Source organism: Sinocyclocheilus rhinocerous, unplaced genomic scaffold (genome assembly GCF_001515625.1).
Source record: "Sinocyclocheilus rhinocerous isolate Xijiao unplaced genomic scaffold, SAMN03320098_v1.1 scaffold960, whole genome shotgun sequence".
NCBI lineage: Eukaryota > Metazoa > Chordata > Actinopteri > Cypriniformes > Cyprinidae > Sinocyclocheilus > Sinocyclocheilus rhinocerous.
In genome coordinates, this window is record NW_015653482.1 from 205,453 (window position 1) to 228,313 (window position 22,861).

At 38.8% G+C, this 22,861-nt stretch overlaps 1 protein-coding gene and 1 long non-coding RNA gene across 2 annotated transcripts in view; both read left to right on the forward strand.

The window, feature by feature from the left end:
* The window catches only part of LOC107716256 (uncharacterized), a 90,134-nt gene that overhangs the window by 20,225 nt on the left and 47,048 nt on the right, over nt 1-22,861 (forward strand). Inside the window, exons 5-13 of the mRNA XM_016522636.1 lie at nt 185-484; nt 10,785-10,796; nt 13,484-13,516; nt 16,054-16,395; nt 16,487-16,837; nt 17,260-17,364; nt 17,472-17,567; nt 17,807-17,899; nt 21,993-22,067. Of these exons, the coding sequence (XP_016378122.1) occupies nt 185-484; nt 10,785-10,796; nt 13,484-13,516; nt 16,054-16,395; nt 16,487-16,837; nt 17,260-17,364; nt 17,472-17,567; nt 17,807-17,899; nt 21,993-22,067 (1,407 nt within the window). The remainder of the gene's footprint in view (nt 1-184; nt 485-10,784; nt 10,797-13,483; nt 13,517-16,053; nt 16,396-16,486; nt 16,838-17,259; nt 17,365-17,471; nt 17,568-17,806; nt 17,900-21,992; nt 22,068-22,861) is intronic.
* On the forward strand, nt 1,109-1,769 carry LOC107716272 (uncharacterized). The gene is made up of 3 exons (XR_001637186.1): nt 1,109-1,179; nt 1,293-1,388; nt 1,648-1,769. It is a non-coding gene; the product is annotated as an uncharacterized LOC107716272 (long non-coding RNA).

Genomic DNA, 22,861 nt, shown 5'->3' on the forward strand with positions numbered 1-22,861 from the left:
GTCTAATTTTAATACATGATGGACATTACATGTATTTTTATGTCAATACTTATGATTGTCGCTGATGGTAAGTATTTTCACTTTACGTTTATCCGCGAAAATACCCTTCGAGATTTCCTTTTTTAACGCTTATTATTTATTTATTTATTTTAACGCATTAATCAATTTGTCTGTTTTTTGATAGGCTTCATTGTGCACGGTCCCGCTGGCCCTCTGGTTGCTCCTCTGGGATCTTCAGTGGTTTTGCTCTGTTATGTTGATGAACTCTTACTAATGGAGGATCTGGAGGTGGAATGGAGAAGAACAGACTCAGAGACTCTGGTTCATCTGTATCAAGATGGTGAGAGTCGACCAGAGTCCCGGCAGCAGGATTATCATGATAGAGCTCATTTCTTTACTGATCAGATTCAACATGGAAACTTCTCCCTCCGTCTGGACAATCTGACAGCTGAAGATGAGGGACGATACACATGTAGAGTTTACAGTCAGCAGGATTCTGGTGAGACTGTGGTTCAGATAAAACATGGTGAGTGAGAGTCACCTGAATTCTGCTGAAAATATAAATTACATTGGATGTATTTTATGTATTGGAATTTAACCCATTTTTATTCTCTCAGAGCGTTTGCTAGTATCAGGATCAGATCGGTCTGTTTCTGCATATGATGGTGAGGACGTCACTCTGAACTGCTCTGTAGACTCTCACATCAAACCTGAACACATTGAAGAGGTTTCATGGATAAGGACAGATGGAGATATTCTAGTTCTGCTCTACCAAAACAATGAGACTTTATCAGAGGCAGCAGACGAACAATACAGAGACAGAGTTGAGTTCTTCACTGCTGAAATCCCCAAAGGAAACTTCTCTCTCAGACTGAAGAGTGTCAGAACTGAGGATAAAGGAGTTTACATGTGTTTAGTGTTTGCTGGAGGACTTTCAGCCAATGCAACTGCAGAACTGGAGCAAATGGGTGAGTCGACAAACAAAACAAACATTAAACTATGTCTATTTCCACTAAATTTAAATGAACAACCTTGTTGGCAATGGCAATTTTTATTAGCTCCGCCCACCGTTCAAATAATATGAACATACTGCTTTTGACATGGACATCTGTTTTGCTGCTGGATCTGGAGCTGTGCTTCTGCTCTGCTGTTTGATCTACTGCAGATCAAAAAACACTGGTAGGCCTGTGCTTGGAAGGGAATTGTTCTTATTTTTTTGTGATTTAACTCTGTATATTTCACTGTAAGTGTTTTATTAATTTAACTGTGATTATTCTGCATCTTCTCTCCAGTCACCAGCAGCATAATCTGGAATCTTCAGGTTTCTCTGGTCTTTTATCCAAACATCTGTATGTTCTTTGCCTTCATGCTTTGGGGCTTTACTGAAGGTGAGTGCAGTAGTTTAGTGTTCTTAGTTATATTTGTAAATATGTAAAATAATATTAATATAATCTTAATAATATGGTAGATTTTGTTTGTCTTCTGTTCATAATGTTGTACAGATTTTTCTCATCCCTGACTCACATGTTGGTGTGTAGTGTTTGTGTATATTATGTAATAGTGGGACTTTTCAACACTTTCTCATTTTTTATCACACATTTGTTGTCATTTGTCATCTAAAGTCCATAATTAAATATTCTGTTCCAGGATCTCTGCATGAGACTGTCCCCTGCTGTGCTCTTTATATTCTGAGGCCTGTTATGATGATTTGGGCTTTGCGCTATTTGAAGTATCTTCAAGGTATATTAGGATTTAAAGTTTATTTATTTTTTTAAGGAGATCAGTAAATGCATATGGTTGGCAACATATTAAGGCTTAGCATTACAATATTGTTAGTGATTAATTCTATTGCAGTTAAATACAATAAAGGGTCAAATACTGAAGCACAATTATTTATGAGATCAGTAAATGCATATTGTTGGCAACATATTAAGGCTTAGCATTGCAATATTGTTAGTGATTAATTCTATTGCAGTTAAATACAGTAAAGGGTCAAATACTGAAGCACAATTATTTATTATTGTTTTTTTTTTTCAAACCACAAACTCAAGTTTATTTTCTGAATATGTTCTTGGCAACAATATTGTATGTGTCAAGAAAGTTGTAGTTCTTAGCCCTGACTGGACATTTGTCATGTCCACAGTGATGAGACTTTCCAGTGTCATGAGAACAGAAATGGTGGATAAAATCATGCGGCTCTCCGCACTTTGTATGCCGTTGTTGTCTTTTTCCCAATTGCTCCAGATGGTCTCCTCATTTGGACTTTCCTCTCCAGGTAATGCCTGAATATTGATCCCTTCATAATTTATTAAACTGATAAACTGATTTTTTTTTTTTTCTGTGATAAAAGTCTAGTTGTTTGTAGTTCAGCCAATTTTACCTTGATGTACAACTACTGTACTTGTAGATTGATATGTTGACATAAATATGCAGACTAAATTAAGACAATAAGAGCTCCACAAGAAAAACACCTTTGAGACTCTTATTTCAGTGATTTCAACATTTAAACATTCAGAGCAATCATATGATGTGTTTTAATGACACATTATTGACTGTTTTGTTTGAATGGGAAACTAATGGACTGTTATTTTCTTATGTTAGTGTTTTTTATTGTGCTATTTGTTCCATCACTGTTGCTGTGCTGTATACCACTTTTAACTCTTCTGCAAGCAAGATTTAAATGTAAGTACATTTTGAAGTACATTCTGATCGTTATTGTGTTTGTATAGGTTTGGAAAGAGTAAATCCTATAATAATCATGTATGTATAACTTTGTGATGATTTTGAATATTACTGTATATAATTAGAAATACATCCTGCTTAATGCATGATGTTTATTTAAAGAGATTTAAAGTCAGCATGAAACTGAATCTCCTGCTGTTCACTTTACTACCATATTGTGACATTTGTCTGAGTGAGACTACTATCAAACCAAAAAAAATAAATAAATAAAATAATAATAATATTGGGCAAGACTTGATTTTATCCATTGGTTGTTGATTGTATTGTGAAAAGTGAATTGTTCACAGTAAAATCAACTACATGCATTAAGAACATTATATAGGTTCAATTTTGATTTCATGTTGACTTTTCTAAATTGATCTGTGTCAGATCTGAGTTCAGTTCTTGTATGTGACTTGTGAAAGCTAAAGCAGATGGTCATCTTTTCATTCACAGTTCTTCGCCGCAGATGGATAACAATATTGTGGATAATAACAATAACAGTCCTGGATATCATCATAGTGATTTATGCTCATCTAGTCATATTGGAAAGGGAGAAAGGTATGCTGTCTTTATTTTAATGATTTTTTTAAAGTAGATTTGTTGTGGGATAGCTCAAATTTGTCAGGACAGATATTTCTTGTAAGGTTTAGCTTGGAGATCTTGGCCTGGGACTGTGATTAATGTATTTTACATTTCCTAGATCCAACAGGATCATATTTAACTTAGTGATAAGTGACAGCCATATAATAGCTAAACTTAGAATACATACAAAATTTTGTTTTGTAAGACATTGACAAGTGTCAAGACATGTCAAGACATTGTAAGACATGAAAAGTGCCTTTTTTTAATTTGCAGAGTACTTGGAATGGACCTGTGTCATTTTATTTATTGAAGTTCTGAAGATAACAGTGTTCGTTGGAAACTGTGGGCTGAAACGTATGTTGGAAGGTATTATCTATCACTGACTTACAATGCTTGTGACTTGCATTGTCTTTTATTACTCCATACTATAATTATAAAAGAGCTTGGCAATTTGGTACTAAGATGTAGAAATTAGATAACTGTGATATGTCTAAAATATGCAAATTAAAAACAAATAAAACAATGCTGTTTGTAAGTAAATTGTATAACTCATTAGTTATCTTGGAATGGACCTGTGTCATTTTATTTCTTGAAGTTCTGAAGATAACAGTGTTCGTTGAAAACTGTGTGCTGAAACGTATGTTGAAAGGTATAATCTATCACTGACTTACAATGCTTGTGACTTGCATTGTCTTTTATTACTCCATACTATAATTATAAAAGAGCATGACAATATGGTACGAAGATGTAGAAATGAGATAACTGTGTCTAAAATATGCAAATTAAAAACAAATAAAACAATGCTGTTTGTAAGTAAAATGTATAACTCATTAGTTATATTGTTAGTTAGTTTAGTTAATATTAAGGGAAATTAAGTCATATAAAGCAGATATACTCATTATACTTTGCGCTTCCTGAACTGCACATTATTTTAATTTCTTAATGGTCACTTTATTGGTCATGAGTATGAGGGTGAGTTTTGCAATAAATGTGAGACTGAACTGTGATGTCCGAAAGTATTCAGACCCCTTACTTTTCCCCACATTTTATGTAGCAGGCTTATACTACAATACTTAATTTTTTTCCCCATCAATCTACACTCTATACCTCATAATGACAAAGAAAAAAGATATTTGTGATTAATTTAGGAAATGTATTAAAAAGAAAAAAAAATGAAATGTTACATTGACATAAGTATTCAGACGCTTTGCTGTGCTTCTTGAAGTTTAGATCATTGCATGTTGAGAAAACAAGCTTACCTTTTTTTTCCTTTTTTTTCACAAACATTTCTCTCTAAACATTTTTTAAATTAGATGTGTAGTCTTTTGCAATCGTTAGGAAATGTATAGTTTATACAGAGTTTGTAGCGCACAGTAATCTTTTTGCCATATATCACCTTAAAAGTGCAATGATTTCTGTAAATCCAGTGGTCCAATGCTGTGTGGCCTCTACATTTTCTGTGTAATTATAATCACCTGACTAGTGGCTAGTGTGTGCAATTCCATTAAACTGGAAAACTTTTTGAACATACATAAAAGCAATAGACTGTTTTAGAAAGGAAGATTCAAAAGAGATAACAATAATTAAGGAGAATCAATAAATAATGGAGAATCTGCTGCCATTGTGTGCATATGCAATCATAAAAGCATTAAAAAAGTAACTGTAGTCTCATTATGAGTATTTTAAAATTGTAATATAATCTAATTACATCATAATCTTTTTATTTCGTAATCTAGATTACATAACCAGTTACTGTCCAACACTCGGTACAATATTATCTCACTTTACTAGGCCTTCTTGAGTTATTCATGTTTTTTTTTTTAAAGGTTGGTCTTTTCTAATTTAGCCATTTTCAGTCATTTATTCAATAAAGAAACATGTCACTGTATTTTTTATTACTAAATCCATATTCTCTGCTCATCCATTTGACTTTCAAATCAGATTTGAGTTTTGTTTTAACAGGGGCAAAACGTATAAGAGTCCAGAGACGACGACAACAACAACAACGACAGACTGAGTCGAGCCAACAAGGATCAAATACGTGTAATTATTGACTGCTAAATTCTGCTAATTATTGACTGCTAAATAAAACACACTGTTTGATTGTTTGTTTGTTTTGTGTGTGTGTGTGTGTGTGTGTGTGTGTGTGTTAGTGGATGTCTGTAATGTAATCATGTACATGTTTGGAGCAGTTGGACTTGTTTTGTTGAACTCTGTTACACTGACAACAGAACTGATCCTGAAAGCACGTGAGTGAATATCTATAATTTCTGCAAATAATTATATGTTTGTATTTCCATATTTGTATATATGCATTTGTGTATGTGTGTATAGCTGTTTATAGATATTATAGAAATCTTTTAACATCACACCATTTTATATAATGCAAAAACCATGCTAAAAATTAACAGGGCACAGCAGGGTTACATTTTACAAATGCTAAAAATTGCTTTACCATTTTGCTTTCAAATGTCCTGTGCTTCTTTCTCTTCTTCGTTATTCTTTTAATTCCTAGGAAATGGTGAGCGTGTCATGAAGGATATGAGAGTCATTGTCTTCCCTTCTGAAAGTGTTTTTGTCTTGTATTGGCTGATTTTACAAATGCATGCTTTCTGTAAGTATCTTTATTTTTTATCTTTGTTTACTTTTGCTCTGTGATAATAAAGGCAAACGTGTCAGTATAGTGACACAGAGAAAGATTAAAATCTATCAAATTTCCCAGCAGTGAACTTTACAAATAGTGACTCAAACTCAGGAACATTAGTATGATTTGTATGCGTGAGGTTTTTAGGAACATTTGGTCAAAAATTGGTCAAAAGCCATCGAATCTGTTCAAAATACTTACAGAATCTGATTTATTTGCTACGATTCTGATTTGATTCAATAATTTGATTCAATCGATTATTAACATTTGAAACAACTTTCTCTCTAATGTCTCCTGTCACATAGTGAGGATTGTTACAGCTGGGTAAGTTCAGATTTTTATTCAACACAGTATGTACTGTATGTGTATGTATGCAGTACATTCAACTGTGTATGTATCCATGTTTAATCTGTAATTCTGTTTTCAAATACAGATCTACACACAATCAAAGGAACTCACGTCAAAGAGGTCAACTCAGGGTAATATAATAATTATATATGATGTATCAGCTGATCTGCAATATAAGCTTTGACATCTTAGCGTGGAGTACTGATTTGTACCAAACAACGTCTTGTTTTAAACACAGAATACACCAGAGAATCGTGAAATGGAGAATCTGTCTGCAGCTGATCCTGATGTTTCACAGACAAAGACATGAGAAACAGTCTTTCACATTTATCCTGTACTCTGACTGCTCTGTCTGTCTGCAAAAGAGTTCCTCTGCAGTAAAAACCAACAAACTGAGACTGAAAACTAAATTGTAAAGCAGAGAGTCTAGTGATATTCTGTTACAAATAGCTTAATAATTTTGTATTGGTTGCCACATCATTTCAAAAGTAAAACATGCTGTATTTTTGTAACAGTATTAAGTTTATTCTAATAGTTATTATGAACAAGAAGTAATTATTTTTTTCATAAACAGATTGAGGTACAGCTTTTATGTAAATGTGGTGTGTTATTAAAAAAGTGTTCATTCATCTTTGAGTATTTAGTTAAATATGAAGGAGTTGAACTTGTGTTTTGTAAATGTTTATGAGGCTATTGCTTCAGTGGTATGAAGCTCACATATTTTCAGCTAATATTGCTGAAGTTAAACAGATCTGTGCCAAAATCTATGCAAAAATATGTATGTAACATTTAAAACGAACAAGCAGTTTGTAAAGTGTCTTAATTGCTATGGTTTATGTGTGTGTATGTGCAGTTCAATAATAATAAATGTTGAGAGTGTTTTCTATTGAAGTCTCCAAGATCATGAGATATAATCATCATATACTGTATATGTGTGTATGTGTGTATATATATATATATATATACAGTAATATATACCACAGTAATATATATATGCATGACGTTATCTTATGAGCCCCGGTGCAAAAACACTTGATGGACCTCTTCACCACTGTCCTCCGACCCGAACCTTTGTGGTGAAACTGTGGTTTAAATAAAACTTGTTGATAAGTGTGGAGTAATTTCTGAACCATTTTAAAACTTTCAGAAGAATACTTTGACTTAACTTGCAATTTTTCACACTGCTTGTTCATGGAGAGCATATCAAGATCAGATCAGTTTATATCTGCATATGGGCATTTATAGATATTACAAAGGTTTTGAACCATGTAAGTATAAACTAAATTTGATTTGTTGCATTCAGTCCAGACAGTGATCAAACACACCTCAGTTTTATCCTGTACTCTGACTGCTCTGTCTGTCTGCAAAAGAGTTCCTCTTGAGTAAAAAACAACAAACTGAGACTGAAAACTAAGTTGTAAAGCAGAGAGTCTAGTGATATTCTGTTACAGATAACAAATGGATAATTTTGTATTGGTTGCCAAATGATTTCAAAAGTAAAACATGCTGTTTTCAATAATCTCTTTTCCTTCCCTCTCTCCAAACAACAGGGCTAAAAACGTCTACAATCATATCAAGTTCGTATTGTATTTAATGTAAATCATATTTAATAAATCGACCTGTAATATAAGGATAATTTTTAGTTATTAAACTTGAAAATGTTGTTCATGTTTTGATGGTGATATAAAGTTGTTTGTTATTTTAATATAAAAGGATGCTACAATAAAAACCTGTTAATTGATGCATTTTAAGTTCCTATATAGAAAAATAGAAAATAATTATAAAAAAAATATAGAAGTAGAATAAATATATGAGTAATATGAATAGAAAATATAGAAAATACACTCTGGAACCAAAGTGAAGTGACTCCATGATAACACTGATTGGCTGATGACGCCACAAGAACACACATGCTGCGTCCAAATATGTCTATCTGTACTATATAGTAGGCAAAAAACAGTATGCAAAATATACCTGGATGACATTCTATTTCAAGATCCTGAAGTGCATATTCAGAGGACACTTTACTATCCCATGAGGCCACAGGAAAGGATTTGTGAATGACAGTGACTGGCATGGATGTAGTGTGTCCAAATTTTATTCATACTACACATATTCATACTATATAGAACATACTTTTTAGTAGTCACAATTAAGTGTCAAACGAGAAGTATTACCTACTAGACAGAATGTGATCTGTGATGCAGCTCAAACTTTCACTGGAGACTGTCCTGATCTGTGATGTCAAAAGCAGCAGAAATTATAGATATTTATATAAAACGTATTTTTACACATCTACTTTTGAATGGCTTTTTTAAGATATGTCTTGTCCCAAACCCAGAAAGGGTCTGATGAAACTCCAGCCAGTGGACCAAAGGAAAAAACAGCATAATTACATGAAATGAATGCTCTACTGAATCAAGATCTGGAGGCTGGTAGGAGTGACGAGAGAGAGGAAACTCAGCTTGATTCAGTGGAAACACAAACATGAAAAGCAATGATAGAAAAAGACTCTTTATCCAATGAGTGTTTGTTCAAACTCTCACCAGTCCTGACAGTGATCAAACACACCTCAGTGTTGTTCTTCATTGTAATCCAAACGGGTTTCTACTAAGAGCTTTTTTCAAAAGTCATTTTTTGTTTTTGTAAATGGCTGTAATTATATGCAAGATGTTTAACTGTGTGGCACAAAACGTTATTTACACTGTTTAATTCAGGAGATTAAGCGAAAAACGACAGATAACCATATCATCATGGTTGCACAGGAGTTTAAAGTGTTTGCTGTGTTTGAATTATAAATTTTCTTTATCAATAGCTGCTGCTTGTCTCATATTATTAGCCCATTTAGAGACACAAACAGAACTGAAGTTCAGTTCATGCACTAATGGAGAGCAAATAATTTTGTATTGGTTGCCACATCATTTCAAAAGTAAAACATGCTGTATTTTTGTAACAGTATTAAGTTTATTCTAATAGTTATTATGAACAAGAAGTAATTATTTTTTTCATAAACAGATTGAGGTACAGCTTTTATGTAAATGTGGTGTGTTATTAAAAAAGTGTTCATTCATCTTTGAGTATTTAGTTAAATATGAAGGAGTTGAACTTGTGTTTTGTAAATGTTTATGAGGCTATTGCTTCAGTGGTATGAAGCTCACATATTTTCAGCTAATATTGCTGAAGTTAAACAGATCTGTGCCAAAATCTATGCAAAAATATGTATGTAACATTTAAAACGAACAAGCAGTTTGTAAAGTGTCTTAATTGCTATGGTTTATGTGTGTGTATGTGCAGTTCAATAATAATAAATGTTGAGAGTGTTTTCTATTGAAGTCTCCAAGATCATGAGATATAATCATCATATACTGTATATGTGTGTATGTGTGTATATATATATATATATATACAGTAATATATACCACAGTAATATATATATGCATGACGTTATCTTATGAGCCCCGGTGCAAAAACACTTGATGGACCTCTTCACCACTGTCCTCCGACCCGAACCTTTGTGGTGAAACTGTGGTTTAAATAAAACTTGTTGATAAGTGTGGAGTAATTTCTGAACCATTTTAAAACTTTCAGAAGAATACTTTGACTTAACTTGCAATTTTTCACACTGCTTGTTCATGGAGAGCATATCAAGATCAGATCAGTTTATATCTGCATATGGGCATTTATAGATATTACAAAGGTTTTGAACCATGTAAGTATAAACTAAATTTGATTTGTTGCATTCAGTCCAGACAGTGATCAAACACACCTCAGTGTTGTTCTTCATTGTAATCCAAATGGGTTTCTACTGTGAGCTCTTTTCAAAAGTCATTTTTTGTTTTTGTAAATGGCTGTAATTATATGCAAGATGTTTAATTGTGTGACACAAAGCATTATTTACACTGTTTAATTCAGGAGATTAAGCGAATAAAGACGGATAACCATATCATCATGGTTGCACAGGAGTTTAAAGTGTTTAAAGCCACAAACAGAACTGAAGTTCAGTAAAGTTCAGTTCATGCACTGATGGAGTGCAGATGTAGGGTTTTTACAGTGTGTTGGCTGATCCGAGACCAGCTGTATAGAGTTCAGGTCAGCTCTTGTCTTCATGTGATTCCATAAAAATATAAAATAAGGTTCAAATTTATTACTCTCAATAATGTAATCTATGGGCTCCAGTGCAAAAACACTTTCAGTAGTAGAAACATTTGGTGCCTCCAAACATCCTTAAACATATTCATGATATAAAGAAGAGGCCACCATTGGGCATGTTGGACAACAGTGCTGAAGATTCATCAGGATGAGATGGTTGCATTTAAAAGTGTTGGTGAGTAAAAGCCACATTAGGTCTGGCAGAATTTTTTTTTCATTAAAGTACCTGAAATTTTGTGCTAATATTTTCCTTACTGTCTTTCAAAGCATTTATCAGGACCAACTCAGTCCATATCTGCAGTGTGTGGGTGAGGACATCACTGTGAACTGTAAACAGACAACTGGGTGAGTAACAGAATGATGGAGGTTAATTGACATGAAAATGAGCACACGCATACAAAATGTTTTAAGGTTATTTTATTTTTATTCTTGTGGTATGAAACAAGACCCAAACATAATTTTTGAGAGATTCGCTATAAATATAAACATTGTGGCATGATTTCACAGACAGGGCTTAAACTAAGCCAGAATTAGGCCATAGTTCAATTAGGACACTTAAGTATTTTTTTATAAACATGCCTTGTAAAAAACATTACTGGTGTGTATTTTGAGACAAAACAAGGGCACTGACATATTTTAAGATCAATCAGGGCAAGTTTCTTTCAGTTGAAACAGCTCACTAGCTGGCTTCACTAGAGATGGTTGGCTCCCCTCACATTTGTCACGGGGTGAGTCACCTGTGGTCTCAACAAGAGCAAAAAGTGCTATTGTTCTTATTTTAACTTGTAACTTATTAAGGTCAAGAACGATTGTTGAGCAGGTCCATCAAACATTTTTGAAAAGTTACAGATCTGGGGAGTGTTTCCCAAAAGCATTAGCTAACCATGGTCACAAGTTCTGTTGAATATTGGTAACAACGAAAGCTGCTTTCGGGAAACGCACCCCAGAAACATTCATGACAATGGCTAAAAAGAATTGACATTTATTTTGTAAAACATGTCAAGCAAACATTTTTTAAATGACGCATAGCGCACTATTTGCAATTGATAGTCTTACTGTTTACAATGCTCGATTTAGTGATTTGGGGGCCCCAGGCAAAATACAGGAATGGGGCCCTATACAATTTCACACATTTACAACCTTGAGGTTCCTTTCACTGTTGCTCGCTGCTGCACGATCGTGTCCCATAGTTGTGTCTAATCTTTTAGATTTTTCATGTACATGTTCGAGCGTTGCGTGTGCTTAAATAGCAACCTAGCAAACAAAACGCGGGTTTGCGCCGTTCATTCCGCGTTACACAGTAAATTCCGTTTTTATGAATATATTCCGGGATTCCGTCCCCATTTTCTACATCGCCCTACTTTTGCTAAGAAGCACGTTCAACGCGGACGCACAGACGGTTGTCGTGGTAATGAACACCACAGCAACCACTTGTGCGTCCACACTGAACGCACATCTAGCATATAAAAAGCATTTTAGGGGGCCCTTGGCTTTTGGGGGCCCAAGGCGGTCGCCTACCTTTGCCTAATGGTTAAGTCCGCCTCTGACGACGACACATGTGGGATCTTCTTGGAATCCGAATAAGAATTGCATTCTGTCTTTGTCAGTCATGTGCATTTATTATGTGTGACGTCACAGATGCACCATTTTGAAAGAAATGAAAGTATACAGAGAACTGTATACTTTCAAAATAAGTGTGAAACTTTATATTTTTGGCTATTGAAGTTAATGTATGATGGCAGATATTGATAATTTAGATATTATCAATGACTACTTTGTCTTTATCTGTTTTTGTTTAGTTGTTTTGTTGATTTAATGTGTCTGTTTTTCTCATTATTATTTCAGTCAAACCTATAAAACCCTTTGTTACCCCAAACTACACAAAAAAGCTTGATCAGTCAAATAAAAGTAATCAGACTCCAGCTACTTATTCCTTTGTTACTCTTTGACGCGTGAACTTCCCCTTTAATAGACGCAACACTCTGCCCTCTATGTGTACGACTCTGCTCCCATTAAGCGCTGTTAGAAGTGAATGAATTAATTCAGCATTTCAACACTTCCGTAAGGATGCGTTAAATTCAACAAAGCGGTTTAATAAAGGATGTATTGATCTTGTGAATTAGCAAATTTTACTATACCAATATTTTTTAATTAGCTGTTAAAGTTTATATGCGAATATTACACACTGATCCTTTAACAATGCACTGGCGCAAAAACACGCACCTTTTGGACCAATTATGCAGCATGATTTCTCGACTGCCACAAATACTGCCTTAACAAATTACTCATTTTGTGCACTTTTTACTGTACCAATATTTTAAATTGGCCTTTGAACTTAGGCCACTTTTTTTTGCATGGCCAATGATGCCCAATGATGTTGGGGGACCCAGTGGGGGTGGCAATCATATTTCAGGTTGGCCGTGCCACTCTATAGCTGTGTCTCATTTAGGAGGCTGCGTCCTCTGGATGCCGCATCCTCTGAAGGATGTGTATACGGAGTGTCCTCAACCCAGAATTAAACAAGACGGCCTTCGTAGGATGGGCGGAAAAGGAAACAGGAAGTATCACGTTGCTATGCCAACACATTTATAGCGTTGTTGTGCTCTCACGCTAGTTAAATGTACAATACCAGAGGGTTAAACTAATTAATAATTTCTCGCCTTGCTAGTAAAGTACTACTCTCAACATTTAAAAATCACTAAACACTTGTAATCCTGTTTACCACATCTACCAACTGAGGTAATACAACTTAAAAGAAAAACTTGAAAATACTTACATTTAAACACCACATCTTCGCTTGTGTGAAACATTACATCTGCCGGCACCGCCATTTTTTTTTTCTTCAAATAAACAATGGTTGTTTACGGCGACGCAAAGAATTGTGGGTTATCTGTAGCAGCGAAGGATACACCTCATGCAACTTCCGAATTCCTGTGAAAGAAGGTCGCATTCGAAGGTCGCATTCGGAGTGTCCTTCTTGCTTTTCTGAAATGAGACAGCCTCGATGACGTATGCAGCCTTCGAAATGAGACACAGCTATTATCACGGCCCTGCTAAAATGTAGTGCCAGTACATGCGCTCATTGTCGCCCCCTACTGCTGGTGGCACCCTAGGTGACCGCCTAGCTTGCCTATGCCGAGAAACGGGCCTGCTTTTGACCGCCAGTGTGTATATAATGAGATTTGATTGAAACCTGTGTCATGATTCCTCTAGCAAGGATTTTGTTGCCATCTTGCATCATCATGTTGATGAACTTGCTGTTAATGAAAAGCAGATGATCAGTGCTATGAAAGATCCAAATATACTGTGGGGTCCAAAAGAAGTGGGACCACGAGTGAAAATATATATTTTTTAATTGCAGCAAAGTTCAAACAATGTTATAACAAAAGTATAATCAACATGAGTTAATTAGTACAATTTTGGAAAAGCTTTTGGACCCCACTGTATTTATAGTCATAGAGCTTTGGTTAGACTAACGTCTATTGCAGTTGGTTGAGTTCTTTTTGTTTTTACCTTATCAGAGGGTCAAGGAGAGCTGGTGTCGCTGGACAGGGCAGCTTTTATCAGAATACATATGACTAAATATTTGTTTTAAAATGAAAATCTTGTATCTTTACATTTATTGTATTATACACCGTTCTTGCTCAGTGTCTAAATAATAGTTATTTACACTAAAAAGAATGAATAGTCCGTGAATTTTCTGGTCTTTGTACTCATAGATATGTCTATTTGTTTGTGCAGCCCCCCCAGCGTCGTAGTTCCCTTTCATGGGAACTTCGAACTGCGTCCTCTAGGGGTCGCTATGGGGAATGCCTCGTCGTGACCCGTTTTTTCAATGTATGCTTCAAACACGGGTCACGACGAGGCGTTCCCCATAGCGACCCCTAGAGGACGCAGTGTCTCGTTCCCTACTCAGGGAACCATGGTTACATAAGTAACCTGAGACGATTTATTTATTTTATAAAAACAAAAACAAAACAATCATTGACATTTACACAACGTTCAAATATACTCGTAATGCTGTGTATTATTTCATCTATAATTTTAAAAACATTTCATTAATATTAACTAAGATATTGTGATGAATAACTCGTATAGTAACAGTAATCACTTTTAAAAGTAACTTTGAAAAAAAAGTCTGATATTTTAGTAAAACACAATGCTAATCTGTTAAAGTTTATTCTTCACTAAGTAAATAATCAATAGGCTAAAGCATAGAAAGCCGCCCATTTTCGCGGTGGTGCAGTTCCCTTTCATGGGAACTTTGAACTGCGTCCTCTAGGGGTCGCTATGGGGAACTCCTCGTCATGACCCGTGTTGGAAGCATACATTGAAAAAACACCAACTCGTTGGCCAGCGACAGCCATGACGTCACTACCGTTGTGACTATAGTATAAATAGGCGCCGGGAGCACACATCATTCTCTTCTTCGTCTTCATTGACTGTTCTGTTTGAAGCGTGCATTTCCAAGGAAAAAGTAAGCTTCAGACGAAGAAGTGAATGATGTGTAGCTCCCGTCGCCTATTTATACTATAGTCGCACCGGTAGTGATGTCATGGCTGTCGCCGGCCAACGAGTTGGTGTTTTTTCAATTTTTGCTTCAGACACGGGTCACGACGAGGTGTTCCCCATAGCGACCCCTAGAGGACGCAGTTCGAAGTTCCCATGAAAGGGAACGTCTCAGGTTACTTATGTAACCATGGTTCCCTGAGGAGGGAACGAGACACTGCGTCCTCTAGGTTTCTTGCCATGCTGCGGACGCAAGCTTCAGACGAAGAAGTGAATGATGTGTGCTCCCGGCACACATTTATACTATAGTTGCAACGGTAGTGACGTCATGGCTGTCGCCGGCCAACGAGTTGGTGTTTTTTTAATGTATGCTTCAGACACGGGTCACAGCGAGGCGTTCCCCATAGCGACCCCTAGAGGACGCAGTGTCTCGTTCTCTACTCAGGGAACCATGGTTACATAAGTAACCTGAGACGTTTTATGCTTCTCATGTGTTGTAATAATTTCATATTTGACTTTCCTTATCCAGCTGCTCTTATGATTAATAAACAAAACATTTGGCATGCCAAGGTTACAAAAAGGGTTTATAGGCCTTTATGTTTGTAAAATATCGACGTCTAAATTTAAGAGCTTAACCAAATGCAGAACATAAACAAGACGAGGAGCTTTCCCAGTTTCTATTTGCTAAACACAATTAAAGTTGAACAAATAGAAACCTCAATTCTGAGGTTTCATCCTCAGAAGAATCAACAAGAAAGCCAACAGAATGTGATATTTCAACGGTATTTTCAGCGCTTGTTCTTATCAGTTCAACGAATCAAGTTTTGACGCGCGTAATTCAAAAAAGTGAAAGTGAAAGTGTTTCTTTAGGCGTGTCTTCCCATGCTCTCGTTTTCATGATAATTTATGATCTTATGTTAGTTTCGTCTAATTTTAATACATGATGGACATTCTTACCTGCATTTTTATGTCAATACTTATGATGGTCGCTGACGGTGAGTATTTTCACTTTACGTTATTATGCGAAAATATATTTGCTTCATTTATTAAATTTTTTTTTAATAAACGCATTAATCAATTTGTCTATTTTTTGATAGGGTTCATTGTGCATGGTCCCGCTGGCCCTCTGGTTGCTCCTCTGGGATCTTCAGTGGTTTTGCTCTGTTATGTGGATGAACTATTACTAATGGAGGATCTGGAGGGGGAATGGAGAAGAACAGACTCAGAGGCTCTGGTTCATCTGTATCAAGATGGTGAGAGTCGACCAGAGGCCCAGCAGCAGGATTATTATGATAGAGCTTATTTCTTTACTGATCAGATTCAACATGGAAACTTCTCCCTCCGTCTGGACAATCTGAGAGCTGAAGATGAGGGACGATACACATGTAGAGTTTACAGTCAGCAGGATTCTGGTGAGACTGAGGTTCAAATAAAACATGGTGAGTGAGAGCCATCTGAATTCTGCTGAAAATATAAATTACGTTGGATGTATTTTATGTATTGGAATTTAAACCATTTTTATTCTCTCAGAGTGTTTGATAGTATCAGGATCAGATCGGTCTGTTTCTGCATATGATGGTGAGGACGTCACTCTGAGCTGCTCTGTAGACTCTCACATCAAACCTGAACACATTGAAAAGGTTTTATGGAGGAAAACAGATGGAAATATTCTGGTTCTGCTCTACCAAAACAATGAGACTTTACCAGATTCATCAGATGAACAATACAGAGACAGAGTTGAGTTCTTCACTGCTGAAATCCCCAAAGGAAACTTCTCTCTCAGACTGAAGAGTGTCAGAACTGAGGATAAAGGAGTTTACATGTGTTTAGTGTTTGCTGGAGGACTTTCAGCCAATGCAACTGCAGAACTGGAGCAAATGGGTGAGTCGACAAACAAAACAAACATTAAACTATGTCTATTTCCACTAAATTTAAATGAACAACCTTGTTGGCAATGGCAATTTTTATTAGCTCCGCCCACCGTTCAAATAATATGAACATACTGCTTTTGACATGGACAGTGAGCAGTGTCTATCATTATTTACTTGCAGTTGGTGTGAACGAGATGCTGTTTTTTTCTTATAGTTAAAAAAGTTTCTATTTAGAAAGATTAAAACGTAAAGAGCAAATAACTTTTAACAATTAATGTAAGTAGCTGCTGCCAAAATATAATAGTTGTAGGAATCTATTTAAAGAATGAATTGTCTTAATTGCAAACCTCCTAATTATTTCTCTATAAGAAACTATGACTTAATATACCAAGTTGATTCAGTGAAGTTATACCTGATGTTTGTGTTTCACAGGTTTCTCTTCTTGGCACATAGCTGTGTTATTTTTCTGTTTTGCTGCTACATCTGGAGCTGTGCTTCTGCTCTGCTCTCTGAACTACTACAGATCAAAAAACACTGGTTTGTTTGAAAGAGAATAAATCTTATTTTTTTGTGATTTAACTCTGTATATTTCACTGTAAGTGTTTTATTAATTTAACTGTGATTATTCTGCTTCTTCTCTCCAGTCACCAGCAGCATAATCTGGAATCTTCAGGTTTCTCTGGTCTTTTATCCAAACATCTGTATGTTCTTTGCCTTCATGCTTTGGGGCTTTACTGAAGGTGAGTGCAGTAGTTTAGTGTTCTTAGTTATATTTGTAAATTTTAAAATAATATTAATATAATCTTAATAATGTGGTAGATTTTGTTCCTCGTCTTGTAATGTTGTACAGATTTTTCTTATCCCTGATTCACATGTTGGTGTGTATTTTCTATAATGGTGGGACTCTTCAACACTTCCACATAACACAGTTTTTTTGTCATTTATTATCTGAAGTCCATAATTAAATATTCTGTTCCAGGATCTCTGCATGAGACTGTCACCTGCTGTGCCCTTTATATTCTGAGACCTGAAATGTTGATTTGGGCTTTGCGCTATTTAAAGTATCTTCAAGGTACATTAAGATTTAAAGTTTTTATTTTTTTATTTTTAAGAAGCTCAGTAAATGCATTTTGTATAGTAAGACATTGCATTACAATATTGTTAGTGATTAATTCTATTGCATTTAAATACATTAAAATGTCAGTTACTGAAGCATCTGTTACGGTTACTGGCAGTTACGGGCAACAATGTTGAATGTGTCAGGAAAATTGTAGATTTTGTAGTGACATAATCTTTGACCTACCCACAACTTTACACTGCTTAAATGCTGACTACATAGTAATGCCATGAATGCCATGAGTATGTTGATGGGTATTGAAAATACATGGTTTTATTTTTTTACTGCACGCCTAAGAAACGTCTCGGTTACGTATGTAACCCTCGTTCCCTGAAGGAGGGAACAGAGGTGACCCGGCCGTTCAGCGGTGGTACAGCAGCCGTGGCGACGGGATGTGACATCTCCGTTCCCTCCTTCAGGGAACGAGGGTTACATACGTAACCAAGATGCTCCCTTTCAGTCAGTCACTCTCAACGTCACGTCGGTGACTGACGAATTGGGATCCCTACCAAAGCACCATGGATGCTGCCCCTTCCAGTGTCCTGTGCGAGCCTCCTGCACCCCTTTTTGGTGTAGGCCGGGGCTCGCAACAAGAACACCAGTCACTGTTGTTGTAGCATTACCCACTCAGTGAGATTGGATAACACTGGGAAAACGTACCTGTACCACTCGGAACAGGAACGTTGCGGAAGCCCCATCCTTCCCGAAGGAGGTTTTCGGAAGCACTTACACATATGAACAACCGTTTAGGTGCATATGGAAGATTAGATGTGATTATAACCCTCTTGGAAATGAAAGAAGTCTGCCGGGGAAACACAGGCTCTGAGGCTATACCGTGGACTTTACACATATGAGATCCTAGCTCTCTAACGGTTCTCACAGATTCATCGAGTGAGGGCCTGGCGACGGACGTTCCGCCATGTCTGGCTGCCGGGGGGATGGAGGAGCTCGACACGGTCTACAGTACGGACGCTCTGGAGCAGTTTTAGCAAGCCGACACTAAACCAGGGCCTCTCAGTGCCTCTACCCGTTTGAGGTGAGAACACAGGAGGATACCGGCTCCACACGAAAGCTATATAATCTAGCAAACGTGTTGGGGGTTGCCCAGCTTGCAGCTCTACAAATATCATATGAAGCAAACCCAGCGGTGTAACTGCCGCTGCAGCTGCCATATGCACCAGGAGCCTCTGAAATTGTTTCAGTGGGACAACTGTCCTGCCCTTGAATGAATTCAAGCAGTTCAGCACCGAACGCGCACGTTCCTCTGTGAGGCGTGCTGTCTGTTCAACTGAATCCAACTCCATACCAAGAAAAGAGATCCTCTGCGTTGGGGAGAGTTTGCTCTTTTCCCAGTTGACCCGAAGACCCAACTGGCTGAGGTGCAGGAGCACCAGGTCCCTGTGCTCGCACAACTGATCCCAAGACTGTGCTAGTATAAGCCAATCGTCGAGATAGTTGAGGATGCGAACACCCTGCTCTCTGAGGGGAACAAGAGCCCCCTCCCTGTCTCCCGACACAGGGAGACAGGGACAGCCCGTAGGGCAGGACCTTGTACTGATATGCACGTCCTTCGAACGCGAACCGCAGAAATGGTCTGTGGCGCGCAAGGATTGACACATGAAAGTACGCATCATTCAGGTCGATCGCTGCAAACCAATCTCAGGGCCGGATGCACCCGAAGATGTGTTTCTGCGTCAAAATCTTGAACGGTAACCGGTGAAGGGTCCAAGATTGGTCGTAACCCACCGCCTTTCTTCGGTACAATGAAGTAGGGGCTGTAAAACCCCGTCTGCCGTGAAGCAGATGCCACTGAACTTGGGGGGACGCCGAGCGAACTGAACCGAATAGCCGAGGCTGATGGTCCTCAGAAGCCAGCGAGACGGGCTGGATAGCTCTAGCCAGGCTCCCAGATACCGTGCAAGCGGGACCAGCAGAACCACCACCTTACCCGCAGTGGGGCAGCGAGGTGGAACGCAGGGACCCAACTCGGGCGGCTCGTGGGCGGACCGAAGAGGGGTCTGAGTGTGCGATGAAACACTTACCTGGTTCCACGGTTTGGCAGAGGGTGCATGGGCCTTTGATGACGCTCTCGAACCGCCCGCTGCTGCCTGCTGGCGAGAGAGGAGGATGAGTGTGGTCTGGTGTTGGTCCGTCCGCGACTCTCCGTGCCCTCTTGGGATCCAGAGACAGAAAACCGCTCTCTCGTCGAGATTTTTGGAAACCAAATTTTCCACCCGGCCCTCCTCCGGGGGAGGGAGAGGTACATTCGCCATCCCCCAAAGAGCAGTTCCCTCTCTCTCTGGGTCGCCCGTCCCGGGGCCTCTTGCTCTTCCGCTCACCCCCAGGTTTGACGGGGGCCTGGATGGGCGGGGCGGCTTGCCTATGCCCAGCTCCACAGCGCCACTTGCTCGAGGCTGCTGCGGATGCGGCACGGGAGCGGGGATTGACGCAGGGGGCCGCCCTCGGCGACGAGCAGGCTGGGGCGCTGTGACCAGCGGACGGGTGGAGGCAGCAGCTGCCCGCCGGGGCAGGATGTGACGAATCGCCTCAGTCTGCTTCTGTGCAGCTGAGAACTGCTGGGCAAAGCTCTCGACCGCATCGCCTAAGAGGCCGGTCTGGGACACAGGGGCATTGAGGAACCGTACTTTGTCGGCATCCCTCATGTCGGCCAGACACAGCCAGAGATGGCGCTCCTGGACCACAAGTGTGGACATCACACGACCCAGAGATCTTGTGGTGACCTTCGTCGCTCGGAGCGTGAGGTCAGTAGCGGTTCGGAGCTCTTTCAGAACTTCCGTAACGTGACCACCCTTGTGCAGGTCCTTCAGTGCCTTGGCCTGATGAACCTGCAGTAACTCCATAGTGTGTAAGGCGGAGGCAGCTTCTCCACAAGCCATATAAGCACCGCCGGTCAGACCAGACAAATGCCTACAGGCCCAGGAGGGGAGCGACGGGGAGCCACCTCGAGAAACCAATCGTCCAACCTCAAGGGCTCAGGACACGGTGGAGGTTTTCTCGGTGGCCCGGGAAAGCATAGCCAACATCTCTGGATCCGATTCAGGCATTGCCACCATCCCGGAGGGCAGCAGCGCAGCCAAATCTTCCTCTCCAGAGAGCTCCGAAGGATACCGCTGGTACGCTCTTTGAAGAGGGCCCAGCACGTTTCCATCCACGAACGCCACCTCAGCGTGTTTAATGCCCAGACACATAAGGCATTAATGACCGTGACCGCATCCAGAAACGCACGGGTGAACGGCATCTTTAAAAAGACGATCTGTCGTCTTTACAAAGACGCACCCATGTAAGCTCTTTTAGAGAAATAGGCTCTTTCAGGGAAATGGTCTTTTAGGTGCTGAGATGCACTGGGGAAATGGCCGCTTGCAGCACGGCAGGGGGTAGTGCAGCCTGAAGTGCGCAACCCACTCGACACAGGAACGACCACCGCTGAAGCGCCGTCCGCCAACACAGAAAGCTTCCAAGAGCGCGTTGAACTCGTATACACTTGAAGACACTGGTTGGAGCAGAACGATGTTGTCGCTCGGCTCCAAAGAGAAAAGCTGGTATGCAACACAAAAAGCTCCCTAGAGCGCGTTGAACTCGTCGTCACAAACAAAGATATTGGTAGGAGCAGAACGATGTTATCGCTCAGCTCCGAAGCGAAAAGCTGGTGTGCATTACACCGGTTGCCTTTTAATGCTCACGCTATGATCAGCGGCAGCTGGATGCAATCATCGCAGGCCAATGTGGATTGGTTCTTTTTTTTACACTCGAAGTGGATCTCTCTAAGCAAGATCCCAATTCGTCGGTCACCGATGTGACGTCGAGAGTGACCGACTGAAAGGGAACCTAGTTATACAGTATCTGAGGTATTTGGCTTCTGCAGGGTGATGCACAGCCATGCTTCGGTGTTTCACTTTGCGAGTAAAAAAATGCTGTTCTCCATAATTTAGTCAATCAGGAAATAACTAACAAATAATACAGTTCCATGGCAGTGCATTAGTGCTTTACAAAATATTAATTTGATGTTTTCAACTCTTTCTGTCTACAGGCAACCTTAAATCATGGATCAGGTTTTTCAGAATAACAAGAGAATTTGCTATTTTTACGGTCGTTGTTTATTCAGGTAGGATAATTCAAATTTCACATAACAGAGGCCATGTTCATTATTTTTACATTAGCAGTAGCTATGTTTCCTTTACTTGTGCACAAATGTTTTGTTTTATGTTTCCCTACTTGTGCATAAAATTAGAATATTGCATAAAACATTTGCAAATAAAGTACCATTTCCATCCCATGTGTTGAAGAAAAAAATCATCACTTCCTGGGAAACTGGCACAAGATATCAGTAATTAAGGTTGCTGCAACCAGGGAAGCTTGTGGCTCTTTTTTCCTTTCACAATAAATTACTTGTGCCTCAGTGCACAGATGAAACACAATCAGTGGCGGCTCGTGGGTTTTAAAATAGAGGAGGCACACTAATTGTATTGGTCTGGGATCCCTGCCGATTATTATTATTATTATTTGCTTAACCACTTTAAAATGGCTTTTTGGTTGCTTTTAGTCGCTTGGTTGATATCAGAAGGGAGGCTAGCCTCCTCTACGTGGTTTCTTTTCTCAACACTCCTCAGCGCTGAAAGTGAACACTCGATGGTGATTGGCCAATTTTTCTTTACCAACGGAGGCACGAGAGCTCAGCTCTCCCCCGGCCTCCCCCTACCCTTCTATATAAGTCTGTGTTAAAAGGGAGCTGCCTGTTGCACCCTTTAATTAAGCCGACTGCTGTAGCCTATATCCAATTTAGGCTGTTTTCCCTAAATTTGTATATATACTGTTTGAATGACAGCTTGGTAAATCTGTTGGCGATCAAATATTCAATATCGCTACTCATCATAAGTACTTGGTACATTATCAGCGCAG